This window comes from Sceloporus undulatus, chromosome 9, assembly GCF_019175285.1.
Source record: "Sceloporus undulatus isolate JIND9_A2432 ecotype Alabama chromosome 9, SceUnd_v1.1, whole genome shotgun sequence".
NCBI classification, from domain to species: domain Eukaryota; kingdom Metazoa; phylum Chordata; class Lepidosauria; order Squamata; family Phrynosomatidae; genus Sceloporus; species Sceloporus undulatus.
In genome coordinates, this window is record NC_056530.1 from 21,003,441 (window position 1) to 21,022,996 (window position 19,556).

Below are 19,556 nucleotides of genomic sequence, written 5' to 3' on the forward strand. Positions count from 1 at the left end.
ATGTTCAGGTGGGATACCCCACTATTTCCCATACTGGATATTTCTCCTTTTAGCTGAGCGTATGGTTTCTGGCAGCCGCTTCTACAGAGTGTCAGATGTCTGTCTGATCGATAGTCCTGTCTGGTCTTGGAAGCTAAGTAGGGTAAGCCCTGGCGGTACTTCAATGGGAGACCACTAAGGAATAACAGGTGCTGTAAGTCGTATTTCAGAGGAAGGGACTGGCAAACTACCTCTGAATATGCCTTGCTTAAGGAAACCCTTAGCCAGTGTAGCATAGTGGTTTGAGCACTGGACTAAAACTCTAGAGACCAGGGTTCGAATCTGTCTCGGCCACAAAAAACCTACTGGGTGACCTTTGGCAAGTCATGCTCTCTCAGCCTCAGAAGATGGCAGTGGCACAAAGAAACATGCAAAGAAAACCCTGTCATAGGTTTGCCTTAGGGTTGCCATAAGTCGGAAATGACTCGAAGACATGCAAACACGCACAACACAAGAAAACCCTAGGAAATTAATGGGATCAGCATAAGTCAACAGGTGACTTGACAGTGCATGTGGACACACAGTGCAGAAGGAAAAGGGCAGGGAGTCCTTTGCAAAATGAAATGGCACAGTTGCCACCTGCAAAGTCCTTTTGGGGTTGCATCACCCTCATCCTGTCCAGTTGTATCAAGAAATGCAGGCAGAGAGGTGACAAGTGTTGCATCTGGTGGTATTTGGTTGTTACCAAGTACTAGCCTGGGTCTCTGGCCTGGAATTTCACCAAAAAGTATATTTCAGTCACTTCCTTTCTGCCCTTGCAGGCAGATTGCATCCCAGATGTGGCTGCCTTGGCTACACGCCTGTGTCCTTACCCAGAGTTGGTTTCAACCTGAGGAAAGGAGGAGCCGGGAAATGAAGCACACCTAATCCAGTGCCTTGAACCCAGGTGCTCTGCCTCCTCCCTGCCTCTTTTACACCTTGCTTGGGACTTTCCACAGCCTTTGCTCCAGGTCTTTCTGCACTCCACCTTAGGAGGAGGAAAAGCTAAAGGTTGGGCTGGAGATGTTTTGCAGCCAGCTGAGAAGAGCACCTTTGCCTGCCCTTCCATCCTCTCCACTTTCTCCTTCTATGCCCAAGATTTCTGGAATACATAGCCTGGGTGGCTCCCTTTGTTTTAATCAGGGGTTCAAAGTGACAGAGTGCCCTGCCTGACAAAAGCAGCAACACAAAGGGTAAAGGGCAAGATGCTGGTGCCAGGAGTGTCAGGGGGACCTTGCACTCTGGGTTGTGCCAATGGAGTACAAAGTTGCTAGGGACGGGATCGCTCCTCTATCCTTATCCTGTCATTAACCTTTCAGTGGTGGCAATAGCACAAAAGGCTTTCAAATTGAAGCGTCGATCCCGCCATTAACCCATCATTAAAGTGCCATTGCAATAACGCAAACTTTCGTTAATGCAAAACGCCAATCAATGTTGCTTTAATAATGGGATCTGCAGGATGTCATCTAAAATCTTTTGCACGATTGCTGTCATTCACACTTCCTGGATGGGTCAATGATGGGATCTGTGCAATGTCATCTGAAAGTCCTTTCTGCGATCGTGCGGGGCACAAGGATGGGATATCCCACATGTGACAATCTCCTTAATGGTTTGGAGAACCAGGATTCCTAGGTGGTTCTCCCTCTGTCCCTGCAAAGTGTGGGGCTGGCAGGCACTTTGCCTCTCCACACCCAGCTGGCAGGATCCAACTTGACGCGGAGGAGGAAGTGCCCAGCTGCACCCTGCCCCTGAGCGCCAGCAACTGGGGCTGTTTGCTTGGCAGGGACAGGCTGTTCTTGCCCGAGCCGGCTCTGCTCTTCTCTCTGGGCCCAGCCTCACCCTTCCCGGCCCCTCCTGCTTGCAAGGGCCTGCAAAGAGAAGTGGTGGGGAGTGCAAATCTCCGATGATGGGTGCTTGTAGGGCAAAGAATGCAGCAGGGTGTCTTCTGCATCACCTGGCTGGGCGGAGGAGCAAGACTGGGTTAAGGGGAAAGGAACGCTGGGATTACAGGTCACCATTGCTTGGGTCTGTTTTTAGTGTTTCAGTGGACCTCCTCCTTCCACCTGTACACTGAATTATTTGGAAAACCTTTGTAACAGGCAGCTTAGCTCAGCTTAACCGCTTACTGAGCAACAAGGAATGTAGAGGGGAAGGAATCTACCACTCGCTCAGCTCTGAGTTACATCTATCTGTTGGAGTTAGTTAGCTCCCTGTTATCCACCAAATTTTTATCTATGGCTTGAAAATACTTTAAAAATATAAAAATTCCCATAGGCAAACCTTGATTTCCCCCTTTTATATAAGTGACCCTATTTTACTATGCTGTTATATTTAATGGGACTTGAGCATCCGCAGATTTTGGTACCCGCGGGGGTCCTGGAACCAAACCTCAGCCGATACCAAGGACCCACTGTATTTTGCGTCTATGTGTTGGAGTTATATTGCCATGGCTTTTGTGCCTTCCAACCATCCTAGTTTGGCTGGGACAGTCCCAACTAATCCTCTGTTGTCACATGTTTTTCAGCTATCCACAGACTTTTTATCCAGAGAAAAGTGAAAACACTTTTAAAAATGTATAAATTCCAAAAACAAAAGCCTTGCTTTTGCCATTTTATATAAAGGACACCATTTTACTTTGCCATTGTGTTTAATGGGACTTGAGAGCATCCATAGATTTTGTAATCCGCAGGAAGACCTGGAACCAAGCCCAGCGGATAGCAAAGGCCCACTGTATTTAAAATGTTCCAGATTCTCTCTTCTCCCACTTTGGTCCTCAGCTTTCTTCCATTGCTGCAAACTGAGTTAAAAGTGCAAAAGGAGTTTTCACACCATTCGCTCAGCAGAGAGGAGCGGAGATAAGTGAAACTTTGCCCTTTCCAAAAGTCTCAGGCAAAAGCAAACTGTTGCAGCTTCTCCTAAGAAAACCTTATGAAATTAATGGGGTCGCCTTAAATTGACAAGTGACTTGAAGGTAGGTGATGCGCACACATGAATGCGCACAGGGTTGTCAAAAGTGAGAGTCGACTCAAAGGCGGGTAGTAACAACAATATGTGCGCACAAACACATCACAGCTCCTCTTCTGGGCACGCATCCTGCAAAGCTCTTAGCATTCAAAGGTTGAGTTGATCCTCTTTGGCCATCTTTCTGCAAAGGGCTGTTGGCAAGGAAAGGGCAGCAGATGCTGGGTGGGTTGGCACAGGGAACTGGCATCATAGTGAGATGGTGAATCTCCAGTGCTTCCTTCCAAGAGTCGTTTACCCTGCTAATGTGGGCTGAGTCCTGTCCTGCCAGCCACCCGGGTCCAACACCCTCCAGACCAAGTGCTGCCCATCTTGGGCTGGTTGCTTTGCCAGCTCCCTTACAAGTTCCAGAGAAAAGGATTAGCTGTTCTTTCTGTGGTGCCAGGCATTGGCTTGGTCAGGCCTTTTCCTTGTGACTGAATTGGCAAGAGCAACTAAGGAGGCCCTTTGCTTCTGACTGGTCACAGAGTCACCTGCTAGGGCTTCTGGGCTTCTGAGTACAGACCAGGAATCGGGGGCAAGCTCCGGGTTTGGAAATGCTCCCTGAACCCTCTGAGCCAGAGATGCAGCTGCAAATCAAGTTCATCTGCAAGAGCCTATTAAGAATACAGTCAGCCCTCTTTGTGCATAGAATCTTTATCTACAGATTCAACCATCCATGGCTTGAAAAGATAGATAGATAGATAGATAGATAGATAGATAGATAGATAGTCAGCCCTCCCTAAGAGCTGCATCTGCACTGCAGAAATAAACCAGTTCGACACCACTTTAACTGCCACAGCTCAATACCATGGTATTCTGGGACTTGTAGTTTGCTTGGCACCAGACAGAGAAGGCCGAATGTGTCTCACAAAGTTACACTTCCCAGAATTCCATAGTGTTGAGCCACGGCAGTTAAAGCAATGCCAGACTCGGGGGGGGGGGGACACAAAGGAGATCAAGACACTGCAAAAATGTAGGACACTCCAGGAAGAAAGAAAAAGTAGAACATTATCAAATAAAAACCTAAAAAAAGGTACTAACAGAAATACAAAATCATGCTTCTTAGTCATGCTCAGAATGGAGGACATATTGGAATCCCTCCAGAAGGCTGAAATGTAGGACATGTCCTGGAAAAGGAAGACAGCTGCCTCAAATTACTGGATTTATTTCTGCAGTGTGGATACAGCCTTTAAAAGTTACACTCTTTTGCCTCTCAGGGTGCTATTCCGGCATTAGGGCGCTAGAGGGAGCTGTTGCAACGCAATCAATGGAAGGACTGGAGGAAGGAAGCCGAGGCATAACAGGCTGGGCGTGTCTGCTTCGTGTGACGTCATACTAAACGCGACGCGGCGGGGGAAACAAAAGCGCGACAAACCCGGAAGTGTCCCTTTTTTTCAGGCCGCCGCCATATTGGCCGGGTCCCTGGGCGCCGCCATGTTGTGAGTCTCTTTCTCAGCAGCAGCTGCTTCAGCCAGAGAAGGAAGGAAGGAAGGAAGGAAAGAAGGAGAGAAGAGAAAGAGGAGGAGAGGGAAGAGGAGAGGGCCAGCCATGTCTGAGACCTATGGTAAAAGAAAAAGGAAACGCCTGCTTTAAATATAGAGAGCCAGGAGGGCGGTGCGGGGCTTAATGACTCTGGGGACCTGGGTTCGAATCCTGCCTCGGCCATGGAAACCCAATGGGTGGCAAGGCACACTCTCTCAGCCTCAGAGGGGCTGATAGGGTTGCCTTAGGGTCGCCATAATTGGGAATGACTTGAAGGCACACAACAACAACAACCACAGCAACAACAAACCCTAAATGTGTGTCTATAGTTCAAGTAAGGGACTGGGGGGGGGGGCTTTCCTTTTGCTTAATGACTGGGGCTGATAGATTGGGGGGGGATGTGAATTGTTTTAATGCTGTAAACATTTTAATCCTATTTTAAGGCATTTGGGGGGTAATGTTGTTATTATTGTTATTATTATTGGTGTTTACTTTTTTGTTTTAAATTGGGAGCTGCTTTGAGCCCCATTTTTTTTTGGGGGGACAGGATATAAAATGTAACGTCAAACGTGAAGTTGAAGGCTTTTGTGGCCGGCTTCCATAGTTTATTGTGGGGCTTTTGGGGCTCTGTGTCCAAGTTTTAGAAGAGTTTATTCTTGACATCTTGCCAACATCTGTGGCTTTGGCATCTTCAGAAGATGCTGGCATGGAAGAGAGTGGGATATATAATACACACACACACACACACACACACACAGATACACACATATACATATACACCCATGGTCACACAGTGTGTGTGTATATATATATATATATATATATATATACACATACACACACACACACATACACACACATACACCCTACACCCCACTCTCTTCCATGCCAGCATCCTCTAAAGATGCCATTCAAAGATGCTGGCAAAACGTCCGGAATAAACTCTTCCAGAACACAGCCACAGAGCCCCAAAAGCCCCACAATAAACTATAATGGCAAACCTCCTTTGAAGGATTCAAAGACATAGCCGCCTTAAGTTTGTGGCATCAGAGATGTAGGATCATCATAGCGCCTTTGAGACGAACTGAAAGAAAGAAGTTGGCAGCAGGAGCTTTCCTAGACTATAATCTACTTCCACAGATGCGTATGGAGAAATATTAGATGACTACTGTATTTCTCCTTTGAAGAAATCTAGCCCAGGAAACCTGGGTGATGGGTTTGAATCCTGGCTCGAGTGTGGAAAACCCACTGAGTGACTCTGTGCAAGCAACACTCTCTCAGCCTCGGAGGATGGCACCCCATGACAGGTTTGCTGTAGGGTTGCCATGAGTCGGAAAGTGCTTTTATCACTTGCTTTTAAGGTGCGTTTCAAAGCACTTCTGGAAGGGCAGGTTGTCACTGCCTGGCAGGAGTGCTTCCTCTATGCTTGCCTGGATAAGTCCTTGGTTTCCTCAAAGTAACATGTGGCAACACCTTCTTTCTTCTTTCCCCCTCCATGCTCCTGGGGGTGGTTGGTTGACTTCTCCAAAGGCCCATCAGAGAGACTGAATGGGAAACAAACCCCAAACAAGTCCCTGGCCAGTTTCTATTAAAACACCCACCCACACAGACTCTGTTTCACTGCTTTGCAACTGAACAACCCTGTTGTGTGGCCTCATGTCCTGCGAACAGGACTTGAAGGATCACTACTGGGTGAGCATGTTCAAAGCCATTCCGACTCTTGTCCTGAGTTGAAGAAGGCAGGATGAGGAAACTTGGATGATAATTATATCCTGTTTGTGTCGGAAATACTTTACACACTGATCATCCTTATTATATTCCATTAAGCCACAAGTAAGAGAAGCCAGTAGAGGCTTCAGATCATGGGAAATCTTGTTGAAGCTAATACCAGGATACATCGTGTTATTTATTGGTGATTGCCTGATAATTATACCCTTATTATTGGCATGGTAGGTGAGTTAGATCCAGCGAAGGTGTAATTGTTCCATGGCAGATAAGGGTCTTAGCTAAATGTCTACCAACTACACCAGTCCTAAACCAGTTTCCTATAAGGCATCTGTGGGGGGGGGGACTGGGAATTCTGCAGTAGCAAATGGCTAGGATGACCATTACCAAGGATTTGCAATGTAAAATTGTGCGCAATGAGGCAGAAGTATTGCTTGCAGACCACTTAGACCAGTGGTTCCCAACCTTCCTAATGCCACGACCCTTTAATACAGTTCCTCATGTTGTGGTGACCCAAATCCATGAAATTATTTTCATTACTACTTCATAACTGTAATTAAATAGGTGTTTTCCAATGGTCTTAGGCTACCCCCTTGAAAGGATCATTCAACCCCCCCCAAAGGGGTCCCGACCCACAGGTTGGGAACCACTGACTTATACTATCATACAGTTGCAGAGCTGGAAGGGATATCTAGTCTGTTAATAGTGGGAATCTTTCATGGGAAGACAGTGATTTTGGGGTAAGAGCATGGATAAAAACAATTTTTAGTGTCGTAACCCTGTAGGAGGCAAGATTAAATAGCGAACATGGTTACTGCAGTGCATGTTGTGCAAACCTGCCCCTTTAAATTTGTGAGTTAGTATCCAGACCTATGGCTATTTAAGCTTAATAGTCAGGGGTTGATGGTCCGCTGTCAACAGACGCAAACCTTAAAAATGAATATTCAATGGCTTTATCCTCATCATCCGGGTGGAAAGTGGAGGGTGTGGCACCTGCAAATATGTGATGATGTTCAAAATAGAAACGTATGCGCAATGTGGGACAGTGCTACAATCACACAAATGTTGGTGCTACAGATAACCTAAGTGTTGGTTGTCAAAGTACCACTGCAGTGTATTTTAGGGACAATCCCTTTGATGGAGGTGCTTTTACTTGACAGAACAAAAGTTCTGGAATACTAAGTTAGTTCTTGCACATTCCAAAAGAATTGGATCTCTTACAGCAAAATATACAGGTTCTGTATATGTTTCACAGACCAGAACCGACTTTGATACAAGAGAAGAGGACTAGAAAAGCAGGTATGGAAGAATGTAGACTAAGGGATGTCGAAGAAGCAAATGACTTGGGCTGTGATCTCCTGGGATGTCTGTAAAAGCGAAGTGATGATTTTAAAATCCTCATTCTTGTTGCCTTTGTGTTTCGAGAGCACAAACTATTTCCCTAGCTTGCATTGCTTCCTTGCCTCCCACGTAGCTTTGCAGCAACAGCTCCTCAAATATTTTCCTAAGAAACAAAGGAGGAAAATAAATCTTGGGCTGGAGTTAGTTTTATTGAACAATGCCGTTCTTATCTTAAACTCTGGGGGTGGTGATGCTTTCAGGGTGTGTTTGTTTCCATACAAACTAGATTGGTGCTTGCAAGTTCCTATCTGCTTTTATAGCTAAGCTGGAAAGCTTTTATATCCATACCCTGGAGCAGTGTGTGCGTGTGTATGAATTTATGTTGTGTACAAACCATTCCGGAGAGAGGATTTATATCTGGGCAGGATTGTTCATATTGATCCTGGTACTGAGGCGGTCGTGTTTTGAACAGTTTGGGTGCTAATGTGTGGTGTGTGAAAACCATCTCTATCATTCTCTAAGAGGAAAGAGGAGACAGGCACGTTTGGTAGTGTGTCATGCATGGTCCAAACTTGTCTGATCCCTGGCTTGGAGAACATTGCCTCGTAATATACTGTGAACACGTGTCTAAAAGATACATTCTTGGTATCACATTCATATAATATAACACCTGCCCTATTCATTTGCCCTTCAAATATTCCCCACTTGTGTTTTTATATACTCATTGTGTTTTTAGTCCTCTTCATGCAATGGCAAAGTTGGCTCTGCCCTATGAACACTGTCTAAATAAGCTAGCCCAGTGATGGCGAACGTTTTAGAGACTTAGTGCCCAAACCGCAACCCAAAACCCACTTATTTATTGCAAAGTGCCACATCCCTCTGGCTTTCTAGTAACAAACTCTGTGCTGGGGTGATGGCGTGTGTGCCCACAGAGAGGGCTCTGAGTGCCACCTCTGGCACTAGTGCCATAGGTTCACCTCCATTGAGCTAGCCTGACTTGAAGGTGCCACAGAGCTCTGTTTATTATTTATTTAGATATATAGACTTTGCTCTTCAGCCACAAAGCCTGAACACCAAGAAATTCTCAGGCTCTGTTCAGCACTGTCAAGGACGCAGCACTTGGCGACTTGGCACATGGGATGGCAGGGTGAGGGGGTCCATATTGGAAAACAGAATGAGGACCTCCAGTTGTCAATTTGTGACATCATTATCTTTTTTACCAGTGGCTTTATGTTTCATTTTGGATATTTTGGTCTCCAAATGTCTGGAGCCATCTTTGTTTTTAGTCATACTGCTGTACATTTCAGCCTTCACTAGTCCAGGATGCTGTTCATCTCCAGAGTGTTTTCTCTTGCTTTTTCCCCTCCCTGCTTTCTAAGGTTCTTGTCATCATGGTGTTGTTTCTTGGTCTCCTTCCAGATTTCCTCTTCAAATTCCTGGTAATTGGAAGTGCCGGAACCGGGAAGTCCTGCCTCCTCCATCAGTTCATTGAGAACAAATGTGAGTGGGTTTATTTTGCCTGTATCAAATGCTATGCTACGGGCAGTATATAAGAAGTTAAAAATAGAAAGCAGTACAACGGAAACAATGTGAAGTACAATCTGAACAAAACCATGATAAAAATAAGGTGGAGGGGAAGTATTGCCAAGAGTTATACAGTAGTCGTAACTTTAAATGGGGTTGTTGTTGGTGAAATGGCACTAGAAAAATGCCATCTTTAGAGCCCACTTACAAGCAGGTAAAGTGAGATCTCTGGAGAGTACCATCCTAGAGATAATTGGACAGGATGGACTCCACAGCAGGAAAAAGCCCTTTCCCTCCTTCCTCTACTGAACCTCTGTCAGTAGAGAGATGTTGTCTGCCTGGTTCCTGCATGAACAGAGTGTTCTCTGTGTTCTCGTAATGCATCTGTTCATTTTATTTTGAAACAGTCCCCATAAGATACTCTTACTTTCAGGGGAGGAGACTGAGATATGTCTGTATCTCAAGGAAGAAAATGTGTAGCATAGCCAACCTCTTAACTTATTCAAAGTCACAACAAAATGTTAAGCAGCACCAAGGTGGGAATGGTGGGAATGTTATTTGTCTGGATTTCAGCAAAGCATTTGATCAGGTAATAGAATCATAGAGTTAGAGACATCAAGGGCCATCCAGTCCAACCCCCTGCTATGCAGGAACACAGAATCAAAACACCTGACTATCCAGCCTCTGTTTACAAACCTCCAAAGAAGGAGACTCCACCACACTCGGAGGGAGCGTGTTCCACTCTTACTGTCAGGAAGTTCCTCCTAATGTTGAAGTGGTCCCCCTATAATATTTTGATTAGCAAACTGATTAATGGGGAAAGATATGAACACTGTCAGATGATCCATAGTTTTTTGGAACATGATGCTCAAATAGTCATAATCAGTGATTGTGCTTCAAACTGGAAAGAGGTCTCGAGTGGAGTGCCTCAGGTTTCTGTCCTAAGGCCATTACTTGTCAACATTGTTATCAGTGACTTAGATAATAGGGCGGAGAGAATCCTTATCAAATGTGCAGATGACACAACACTGGGAGGGATAGCTAACACATTGGAAGATGGGAACAGAATTCAAAAGGACTTAATAATAATAATAATAATAATAATAATAATAGTTTGTTTATATTTTCCCACCTCTCCCAGGTGAATCGAGGCAGGATTACAGTTCATAAATAAACTAAAAGATTGGGCAGAAGCAACCTCTTGACACTAAGAGCAGTTCAACAGTTGAACCAATTGCCTAGAAAGGTGGTGGGGTCTCCTCCTCTGGATGTCTTCAAAAATAGGCTGGATAGTTGCCTGCTGGGATGCTGTAGCTGGAGATCTTGCACTGAGCAGCAGGTTGGACTTGATGTTACATGAGGCCCCTTCCAGCTCTGATTCTGTGATGGCTTCTGGGCCTCAGTGTCTCCTATAATACCGAAAAAAGTTGTGGGAAGAAGTTCCCTTTTATGTGATGGACCCCCCCCCCCAAAAAAACCCCACTCAATCAACTAACCTGTTCCTGATTTAATTGATTTACATGATATTTTCCCTTTGTTCAGAGTGGCTTGTCTAAAATAATGTAATTAATAGAATGTCACCTTAAAAAAAGTAGCAGTTTACACAATGCAAAATTTAAACATTGCAGGAGCCATTAAAAAGCCAGTCAAATGGCTTCTCCAGTAGATGGATATTCCAGAGGGCATATACAGCTCTTGATTCAGTTTGGAAAATTGTACTCCTGCTGCTGCTACTGACTGTGTTATGAAGTGAATGCATGCAGCAGAGGCTTGTGCTGTGACTTTGTCTTATCACTGGGCTCTGTTTTATGACCCTAATGATAAACCTGTATACATGCAGGGCTTGGGAGTGTGTGAACACTATCTCAGGAATCTTATCAACAGCCCTGGAAAGTACGCTAATATTATTAATTCAAGAGCCCAGATGTGAAGCTGAGGCATAGCGAGATTTGTATGTTTACAGCTCAGAGTATGAGACAAAGGTCTGCTTGCACTTTACCAAATACACTTTTAAAGTCTGTTGTGTTTGTGACTTTGATTATATTGTGTGGCCAGCGTTCCAAGCTGCCCAAGGTGTCCCCATAATGAGGGGATGGCAGTTGTACTTCTCAGCAAAAGTCCATGTGTTTATCTGCTCTCTTTACCATCCCCTGGCCCAATATATATTGTCTTGTTTTACACTGACGCATAAGGCAGATGGAAGGAAAGGGAGTTCCCTTTTTCTGAAATAAAACACTCAAACACAGAACACTCAAAGCTGTTACATGAAGTGAATTGGTGATGGAAGGATAGGTCCCCTTCCACCCACTTCCTTCCTGTGCTGCAACAGAGTGTAAAAGAGCCACACAGGATGCTTTCCTTAGGTGCTGCACTGCACTTGTACCTTGAAGCTATCCTCGCTTCTTTTTCGTCCTGGCACTTAACATTAATCTGTCTGCTGTGCCATTGCCCCATTAGCCCTAAATCAAATGTTTGTGATGGTTAATAACTCTCAAGTTAAAACATTGGTAGAACAATTCTTTGCTTCCTTTGCAATGGTTTGGGACTTAGGGTTCCTGAACTGTTGTGTTTTTGTGAGGATTTTAAAGACTTTCTCTGGTTGACTGCTTTGTGCCCTTTGTCCAATCCTCATTTATCTTTTGTGATTTTTCTCTGTGTTTATACAGTCAAGCAGGATTCTAATCACACAATTGGGGTGGAGTTTGGATCAAAGGTTGTGAACGTTGGTGGCAAAACAGTGAAGCTCCAGATCTGGGATACAGCTGGGCAAGAGCGGTTTAGGTAAGGGAAAGATTCCATGTTGAACTTAGTGGCATCTCAGTGATGATTGGTTGTTTTTCAAGCTCTCAAGAAGGTTCAACAGGTGAAGGGTGTCTTACTCTTATGGGCTGGCATCCTGTTAGTGACATATGCAAATATATGCCTACCTTACGCTTGTGCCTAATTTTTTTGCCTAATGTTGATATTCTCTCCTACCCTTCAAAAGGAACAAATCACTCCATTCCTGGATGTCTAGTTTTCCTATGACAGTCTCCCTTAATAGTTCTGTGGCTGAGATTATTACAGTTTACATCATTAAATTATTCAGCAATTTTTCCCTTCTGCCATTGATTCCTGCTATAAACAGATTGCACTAAATTTCTGTATATAGTGGCTGCCCTTTGCTTGCAGTTCTGCCCCTTGTCCATGCATAATATTTCATAAAAGGTTGTAGGACGAAGGTAGTTCCCTTATGAGTGGGAATTTCTTTGGTGGGCAAAAGGCAGCTCCAGATGTTGTTGGACACCAGCCCCTTCACCTCTACCCAGCATAGCCAGTGGTGAGGAGGGCTGGGAGATGCAGGCCAACGACATCTGGAGGTTTGCCTACCCCTGTTGTATGTTTCTTTGCTTTTGAACACAGATTCCCTAGTCTGTTGCTTTCTTGATGTGTTGGACTAAACCTCCCACACTCACAGAGCCAGCATATCTAATACTGGCTGTGGGATTGCGGGAGTCGTAGTCCAACCTATTGTGGTTGTGGGATTTGGGAGTTGTAGTCCAGTTCATGGTGGCTATTGAGTTGTCTGAGTTCTGTTTCAACACATAAAAATGGAGAAGGCAGTTGAATGGGATTGTAGACTACAAATCAAGAATTCCCTGAATTCTGCTTTTGATGCCCATGTGAGACTTCAATCTCTTTCCCTTTAGGTCAGTAACAAGAAGCTATTACCGGGGAGCAGCAGGGGCTCTCTTGGTCTATGACATTACCAGGTGAGTCTCTTCATTTGTATCTTTTCATCTGGAGGCCAGAAGGAATCGTTGTGATAGATATGGACCTGTTCCAAGTCTCAAGGGCTAAATTGTTATCTTTGGAGATCCAGGAGAAGGATCCCCAAATGGCCTCTGGGGTAGGGATCTTAGTGAGCATTTACTTGATTGTTGAGATGTGGGGTGTTTGTTTGACACCTAGGACAGGGAGGGCAATTTCATAGGTCTGGGGCACAGTTTTCTGTCTCTGGGACCTCCCATGGGCTCTGCAGAGTGCCCCAGATATCAGAAAATGAATTTAAAAAATTCCAAAATATCTAGAAGTCCATTTTGAGAAATGGGTAATTGTTAATGTTAAACAGTGCAGGGAGATGCTGTGTTTCATTTAAAAAACAAATCACTATTCCTGCAGGCTTCCAAGAAAGGGAGTTCACCATTTTGTTTTTTGCCAGATAAGGGGTAGTCAAGGGGCAGGTGTTGGTGCTGGCAAAATAGCCCTAAGGGGTGCAGACAGACCCAGGACTGCACTTTATCCATTCCAAATATAGGGGAATGGGGGACTCCTTCATGGCACTGGAGCGGAGAAGGCTGGATACTGTCCTACAAGCTTGCTTGGGGAGAAGGTAGAAGCATCCCTCTATCCTCTTTCCTTTTTGTCTGCCTGAAAAAGCCCTCTCCCCATTTTTGTCCTGCAGCAGAGAGACATACAATGCCTTGACCAACTGGTTAACAGATGCCCGGACTCTGGCCAGCCCCAACATAGTCATTATTCTCTGTGGCAACAAGAAAGATCTGGATGCTGATCGGGAAGTCACATTTTTGGAAGCTTCGCGTTTTGCTCAGGAGAATGGTAACCTCTGCAAGGGGATGGCTGTGCTGGGAAGCAGGGGTGGGGAAAGGGTACTTCCTTAGCATACTGACCATTTAGTTCAAGCAACTACTTTCTCCACCACCCAGTCCTTGAACTGGGCTTCGCTGTTCCTCCCAGATGGCAAAACAACTGTTTCTCTGGTGTCAAATAGAGTTGCTTTTTGAGGTGTGCTTGTGTACATTGTGTTCTTCTTGTACTATCCGTGTGGTGGCAGAAGTGGGATTGGAGTACTGTTGTTGCATATCCAGCAGGGGTTGCTAAAGTGTTATCACATGGCTTTGGAGCTGAAGACATGCTCTCTCTCATGCCTTCATTCTCTCTTTCAACTCATAGGAGGCTCCTTGCCTGCTTAATTATTGTGCCTGTTGACCAGTTAATGAGTAATAGTTTTTTGTGGCCTTTTTGTTTGATCACATGCAAACCTCATGAGGCAACTAACCGTCAATCTTGGGAGGAAGAAGGGGTAGTGGGAGAATGGAAGGAGGAGGTAGTGAGTCCTGGAATGATCCTGGAATTGTGCTTACTGAACAATTTATCCCAGCCACTTTTCTTAGAGCCTTCTATGAACAAGTTTCCATTTTGAAGCTGGGAGGAGAGAACTTTTGCACCACTCCCTCCTTTCTTGAACTCGCATGACTGCACAAAACAAATTGATTCTGTGTCCTTTCTCCCCCCCCCCCTCCAACCTGGCAGAGTTAATGTTTCTCGAGACCAGCGCCTTGACCGGGGAGAATGTAGAAGAAGCTTTCTTAAAATGTGCCCGGACTATACTGAACAAAATTGAATCAGGTGCGTCTGGCTCCCTTTCTTATCTAAGAAAACGCCCCCTTCCTCGACCAAGTTTGAGTGAAAATAGTTTTGCCCTGTAACATTGATAACCCCAAAGTATGTGGGGCTATGTGTCCATGAAGACAGTTCCTGATGTTTCCTGACAGAACAAAACCGCAAAATGTCAGTGGCACATATGAGATAACTGATAGAAGAACATATTTTCCCTCAAGTTATTTTTTGACATGTCATGAGGAGACAGTTCTTTTAGAGAACGAATTTTTTGACAGTGATACAGCCTTTGTCTTCTAACATTGCTTTCTAGAGTTGATTTTCTATGACTGCACTATAATGCCATTAGTGATGTATGTAGGATACAAAAATGTGTTCAACTGTGCTGGTAAAGGGTGTTATTCTTCGGGTATAACACTCTGGAACACATCCAGCCAGGTTGGCTTTTGGAAGCTGAGCAGATTTGGTATGGTTAGTATTTAACTACCTGGAGAAGATTTTGGAATAATTAGTACTGAAGATTATGATTAATATATAAAAAACATGTATTTATTTGGAAGACAATTTATATTTATGCTGATTGACAGGGATAAGGTTTGTGACTTTATGATTTGTGAAGGGGAGGGATAGAGGGAGAAGAAGAAAAAATTAATCACAATACAGTATTTGTATTGGAAGAAGGATTTATTGTTTGTGTCAGGATTAATATTGTTAAAAATAAAAAAGAGGAAAAATACTAGGGATCCAGCTATAGAGGCTGGAAAGAATCTTGCCTAAAATCTACCATACTATTCTTGTGACTATCTCTTTCTTACTAACCTTCCAGGTGAACTTGATCCGGAGCGGATGGGCTCAGGCATCCAGTACGGGGATGCTTCCCTGAGGCAATTGCGGCAACCGCGAGGGACCCAAGCACAGACCCGACAGCAATGCAACTGCTAGAGCCAAAATTCAAGCACGCTGAAAACTGTCTTGCAAGGTAAACCTGGGCAGGGATGTAATGGGGAGATTGCTGTAGCCAAGGCATGTGATGTGTTTGGGAGTCTTATGGCAACCTTGCCAGGATGGTGTGGTGGTTGGTTCTGACCATGTGCCAAGCATTATGTGCATAGTGAAAGCTGGAAAACAAAATGAAGACTGGTGGTCATCTTCTGTGAGAGGGTAACCCATAGGAACTGGGAAATCTTTTCCACAGCTTTCTTACAAGAACTTTAAAAACAGAACTATGTAGTTGTGAATTGACAGGTATGGGCATGCTAAAGCATTGGGAAAAGAGGAAGGAAGGGAGACCACTGCAATCCCTTCCTTTTTCTGAGTCCATCTCAAGTGTTGCTGCTGTTGTGCTGCTCCTAGCCTCCTTTTTGATCCACTTCTCCTCACTATTATACCACTCCAAACACATATGATCACATCTCAGTTTAGAACAACCATGCTCCACCAGGCAAACCATCACTGCCCCTAGAAAGTTATTACAGCAAGGTTTAAATCTGTCTCCACATATGTGCTAGTTTTAAAGAAATCTATTGAGGGAAGAAGCCATTTCTTATGAGCCCCTAGGTTCGATCCCTGCTAGAAGGATCACTCATAACTAGTTGGGGAAGCCCTGAGACTGTCAGTTGATATTGTAATATTTATTGACAGTTGGATGGACCATTGGTTCTGGATTGGGTAAAACAGTGTTGTACAGCATGTTTTGAGGGTTGCTTGTGTATGGAGGATATATGCATGGTGTATATTCAGTCATGTGAGCTTTACATGCCCCCTTCCAGTCTGAAATAATACAGTCCATGACTAGGCCTACTGAGTGCATCAGTAAGAACTGCACTGTGGGCTGTTAAGGTGTTCTCTGATGGGCTCAGTAGGGCAGGGAAGAGCACACCATGTAAATCATTGGCATGAAGAGCATTACCTTGGGGTTTCTTCTCCTGGCTGTTGTTCTGAGTCCTTCTCCTCTCCCCTTCTCCTTTCTTTCTCTCTCACCCTCAGTGCTGGAATTCAGTTGCGCTGGACCCAGGGCTATATGAAGCACCTTCTTCCGTTCCATCACCCAGGACTATGGGTTTTGTTGGCTGAAGCCCTCTTGAACCATTCCAAGGAACCTGGCGCCGTCTCCATGCTGCCACCGCCCTCTCCTTCATTCTCGCCTCACGTCCTGAAGAGAAGAAGCTTTGCAAGTTCAGTTCTCAGACAGGCTTCCGTGCAGGAGGTGTGTGAGGGAGACTCTGGCTTTGGTCCACTTGGGCATCTTTTCCCAGATGAAGGCCAAGCCCTTCTGGCCCCCAGTGACTGTAATGGCTTTGAGGTCAAGGGGTGACAGTTTCACAAAAGATAGTGGGGGAGGATTGCTAGAAGAAATCTGAGCCTCTATCCTCTTCTGTACTCTATGACTGCTTTTGATTGTTACAACAAGAAAATATGTTTCTGGCTAGAGGGGGTGAGAAAGGGGTGCTTGTGGCACTTTGGAGATATTCAGTTTCTCTCTCCTCTCCCTCTTAAGCGTAAATCTTCATTCCATTGGCATGTTTTTTTCCCCCATTGCACATGAGAGCACATGGAACATCATAGGGGTTCTAGATGCCATGGAATGGGGGCTGCCCTTACAGCTATTTCTAAATATTCTGCCTTGGTAGCGAAACCAAATGACCCCTCTTCTCCTCCTTCATAGCATCTCCGGTGCTTGCCCTTCTAGTATGGGGTCCAGCCTAAATTATTGTTCACACCAGGTCCACTTTTGGTATGTGTTTGTGTGTGTTTCATTCTTCGGTGCCACCTCTCTGATAGCACCTCTTATGTTTTTTTTTGAAGCCATAGGTTTGTCCCTTTTCAGGGCACTTTCTCACCCTTCTCTCCCTCCCACCCATCCCCAATTTATCCCCCTTTCTTCTGCTGGGGCTGCAGCGAAGGAGCCAGGACAAGGCTAAAAAAAGGCTGCCCATGAAGTGGTTGCGTCCTCACCACTTTGTGAGTGGTGCCAGCTGAATGAGAAATGACATTGTGTGCCTGCGTTTGTGTATGTGCTGAATCAGCGCAACTGTTTGCTGGATGTTCCTAGTTTGGTCTGACCACCTGTAATAAGGAGTCCAGAACTTCTGAGTAGAAAACATTGCCTATGTGATCATGTCTCTTGTAATGGAGGAAGGAGGGGAGTGTTACATGTTTGTCCTTCCCTTGAGACTTTTACAGCCATCTGCTGGTGTTATCTTAGATTCCTGTTGGCTGTCAAGGGTGGCAACAAGCCCCAGCACTTTAAAACCTTTGACCAGGCAACCCTGAACTGCTTGTGAGTTTTTAAGGCCTAGGTGCTTAGAAAGTCCAGGGTTTTTTGGTGAGTTTTCAAGGCCCAGTTGTTTAAAAGCGTTTCTTCCTCTTCAGAAATGTTCATTGCTTTGGCTTCCATCACGAGGGATGATTAAGAATTTCACATGGCCCTTTCATTCTTTCTTTGAGACAGTTGCCTTCAGGTGGGGCTTCCTTTCTAAAAGGAAATCCAGTTTTCAGGCCTGTATCCTTCAGATCTAGCTGTACAATTGGATCTGCCATTCATAGCCTTCCATAGTTAAGGGTGGATTGGCTGCATGGGAGCAGGAGGGGCTGATGGTTTGGGTTATGGGGACTCTTTGGGAAGAATGCCAGTGAGCTAAGTATTTCCCCTGCTAAGTGGGATTTTCTTTCTTGTCTAACAACCAGCTAAGGTGGCCTGTGATATCTCTTCCAAGTGTGGCTCCATTTTTGGCCAGTAGCTGCCACCATGGAACTTGTTTGTCTATCCAGTGTTGTGCACCAGAATGCCTTTATTTGAAAGCTTCTTTGCTGTGAGTTGATCTGTATTTTCACTGTGCCCTCTGGTGTTTGGCTTTTGAGTGTGTCCTGGGACATGACAGAGTGCCAGTTGTCATAATAAGTTTGGGTTCCTTTGGATGTGTTTACTGGGGAAAGGGGCACCATTGGGACATTTGATCTAAAGTAAAAGTGAAGTTGGGTGGCCAACTGGAGGCTGGCACCTTCTAGTGTTTCGGTTTGATAATGGATGCTGAGTATGATGGTAGATAATCCAGTGCCTCTAAGTACACTGCCCCCAGTCCCAGTTCTTAACTTTACTGATACTGGGTTGGAGGGATGGGAAAGTATATGATTTGCAGAGTAGCCTCTGCTTTTCTTGTATTCTGCTAGAATATTTTAGTTGGTACTTCTTGCATGCCTTATGAGACAAGATAGCAAGCTTTATTATCCCCTTTCTACCCTATCAAACATCTTCACATTCAAGCACTCCCCAATGTCCAAGACGAAGAAATGAGAGGCAGCCTACTTTGGATGCTCTTTGTTGCTTTTTTAAAAGTGTAATGTTTAACTTTGTTATTTATTACTTCTCTGTCAGGGTAGAAGCCCACTGTCACATCATCTGCTTTCCCTCCTCCAATCCCTCTACAAACAACCTCTCTCCCAATTCCTTGTAATCTCCTTTGAGGCTTGTCAAGGGATGGGCAGGGAGAATTTGGATATGGTTGCTTTTAATCTGGGGCTGAGCAGCTGACTGTTACGAAGCAGTTTATAACCTGGATTCCACCCCATCACCCCCTGTTGATTTTTTTTTCCTCCCTGGATGCAAATATTCCCTCCAATTCAAGGCTGTGAATCTGATTCTCCTACATAAAGTGTTTTCTTTTGTTTTCTTTTCCAAACATGAGTGTGGTGGTGCATTTCTCCCCCCTCCTTCTCCTTTTTCTGGTGTTCTGTGGACGTGCTGGCCAAGCGACAGAATGGCAGGCAGGCTTTGAAGCCAAGGAGCATCCCATTCGCTCGCCACGTACACAACTCTGCCTGTGTGACAACCTTAATGTGTGTCCCTGAGTGATGAAGATCCCAGTACATTCCTCAGCTTCCCATTCCAGAGTTCCACCTCCTCCCTTTAGGAACACACACATTATCTTCCAAACATACCTCCATTTCTGTCAGCCAGCCAGCCAGTCTGTCAAGTCACTTCTGGGAAACTCACAAGTACAGCTTGAAGACAGCAGCCGTCTGTTTCTGTCCTAGATCTGGCCAAAGCCAACTCTAGTCCAGGA

General features: G+C 44.9%; 1 protein-coding gene across 1 annotated transcript; it reads left to right on the top strand.

Annotated features, from left to right (window-relative positions):
- Window positions 1-4,423: 4,423 nt before the first annotated feature.
- RAB4B (RAB4B, member RAS oncogene family) lies at window positions 4,424-19,172 on the top strand. Its single transcript, XM_042440175.1, has 8 exons — window positions 4,424-4,585; window positions 8,989-9,069; window positions 11,760-11,874; window positions 12,783-12,845; window positions 13,538-13,692; window positions 14,407-14,502; window positions 15,320-15,472; window positions 16,480-19,172. The coding sequence occupies exons 1-7, from the start codon at window positions 4,570-4,572 to the stop codon at window positions 15,433-15,435; spliced, it is 642 nt and encodes a 213-aa protein (XP_042296109.1). The 5' UTR covers window positions 4,424-4,569; the 3' UTR covers window positions 15,436-15,472; window positions 16,480-19,172.
- The last annotated feature ends 384 nt before the right edge of the window (window positions 19,173-19,556 follow it).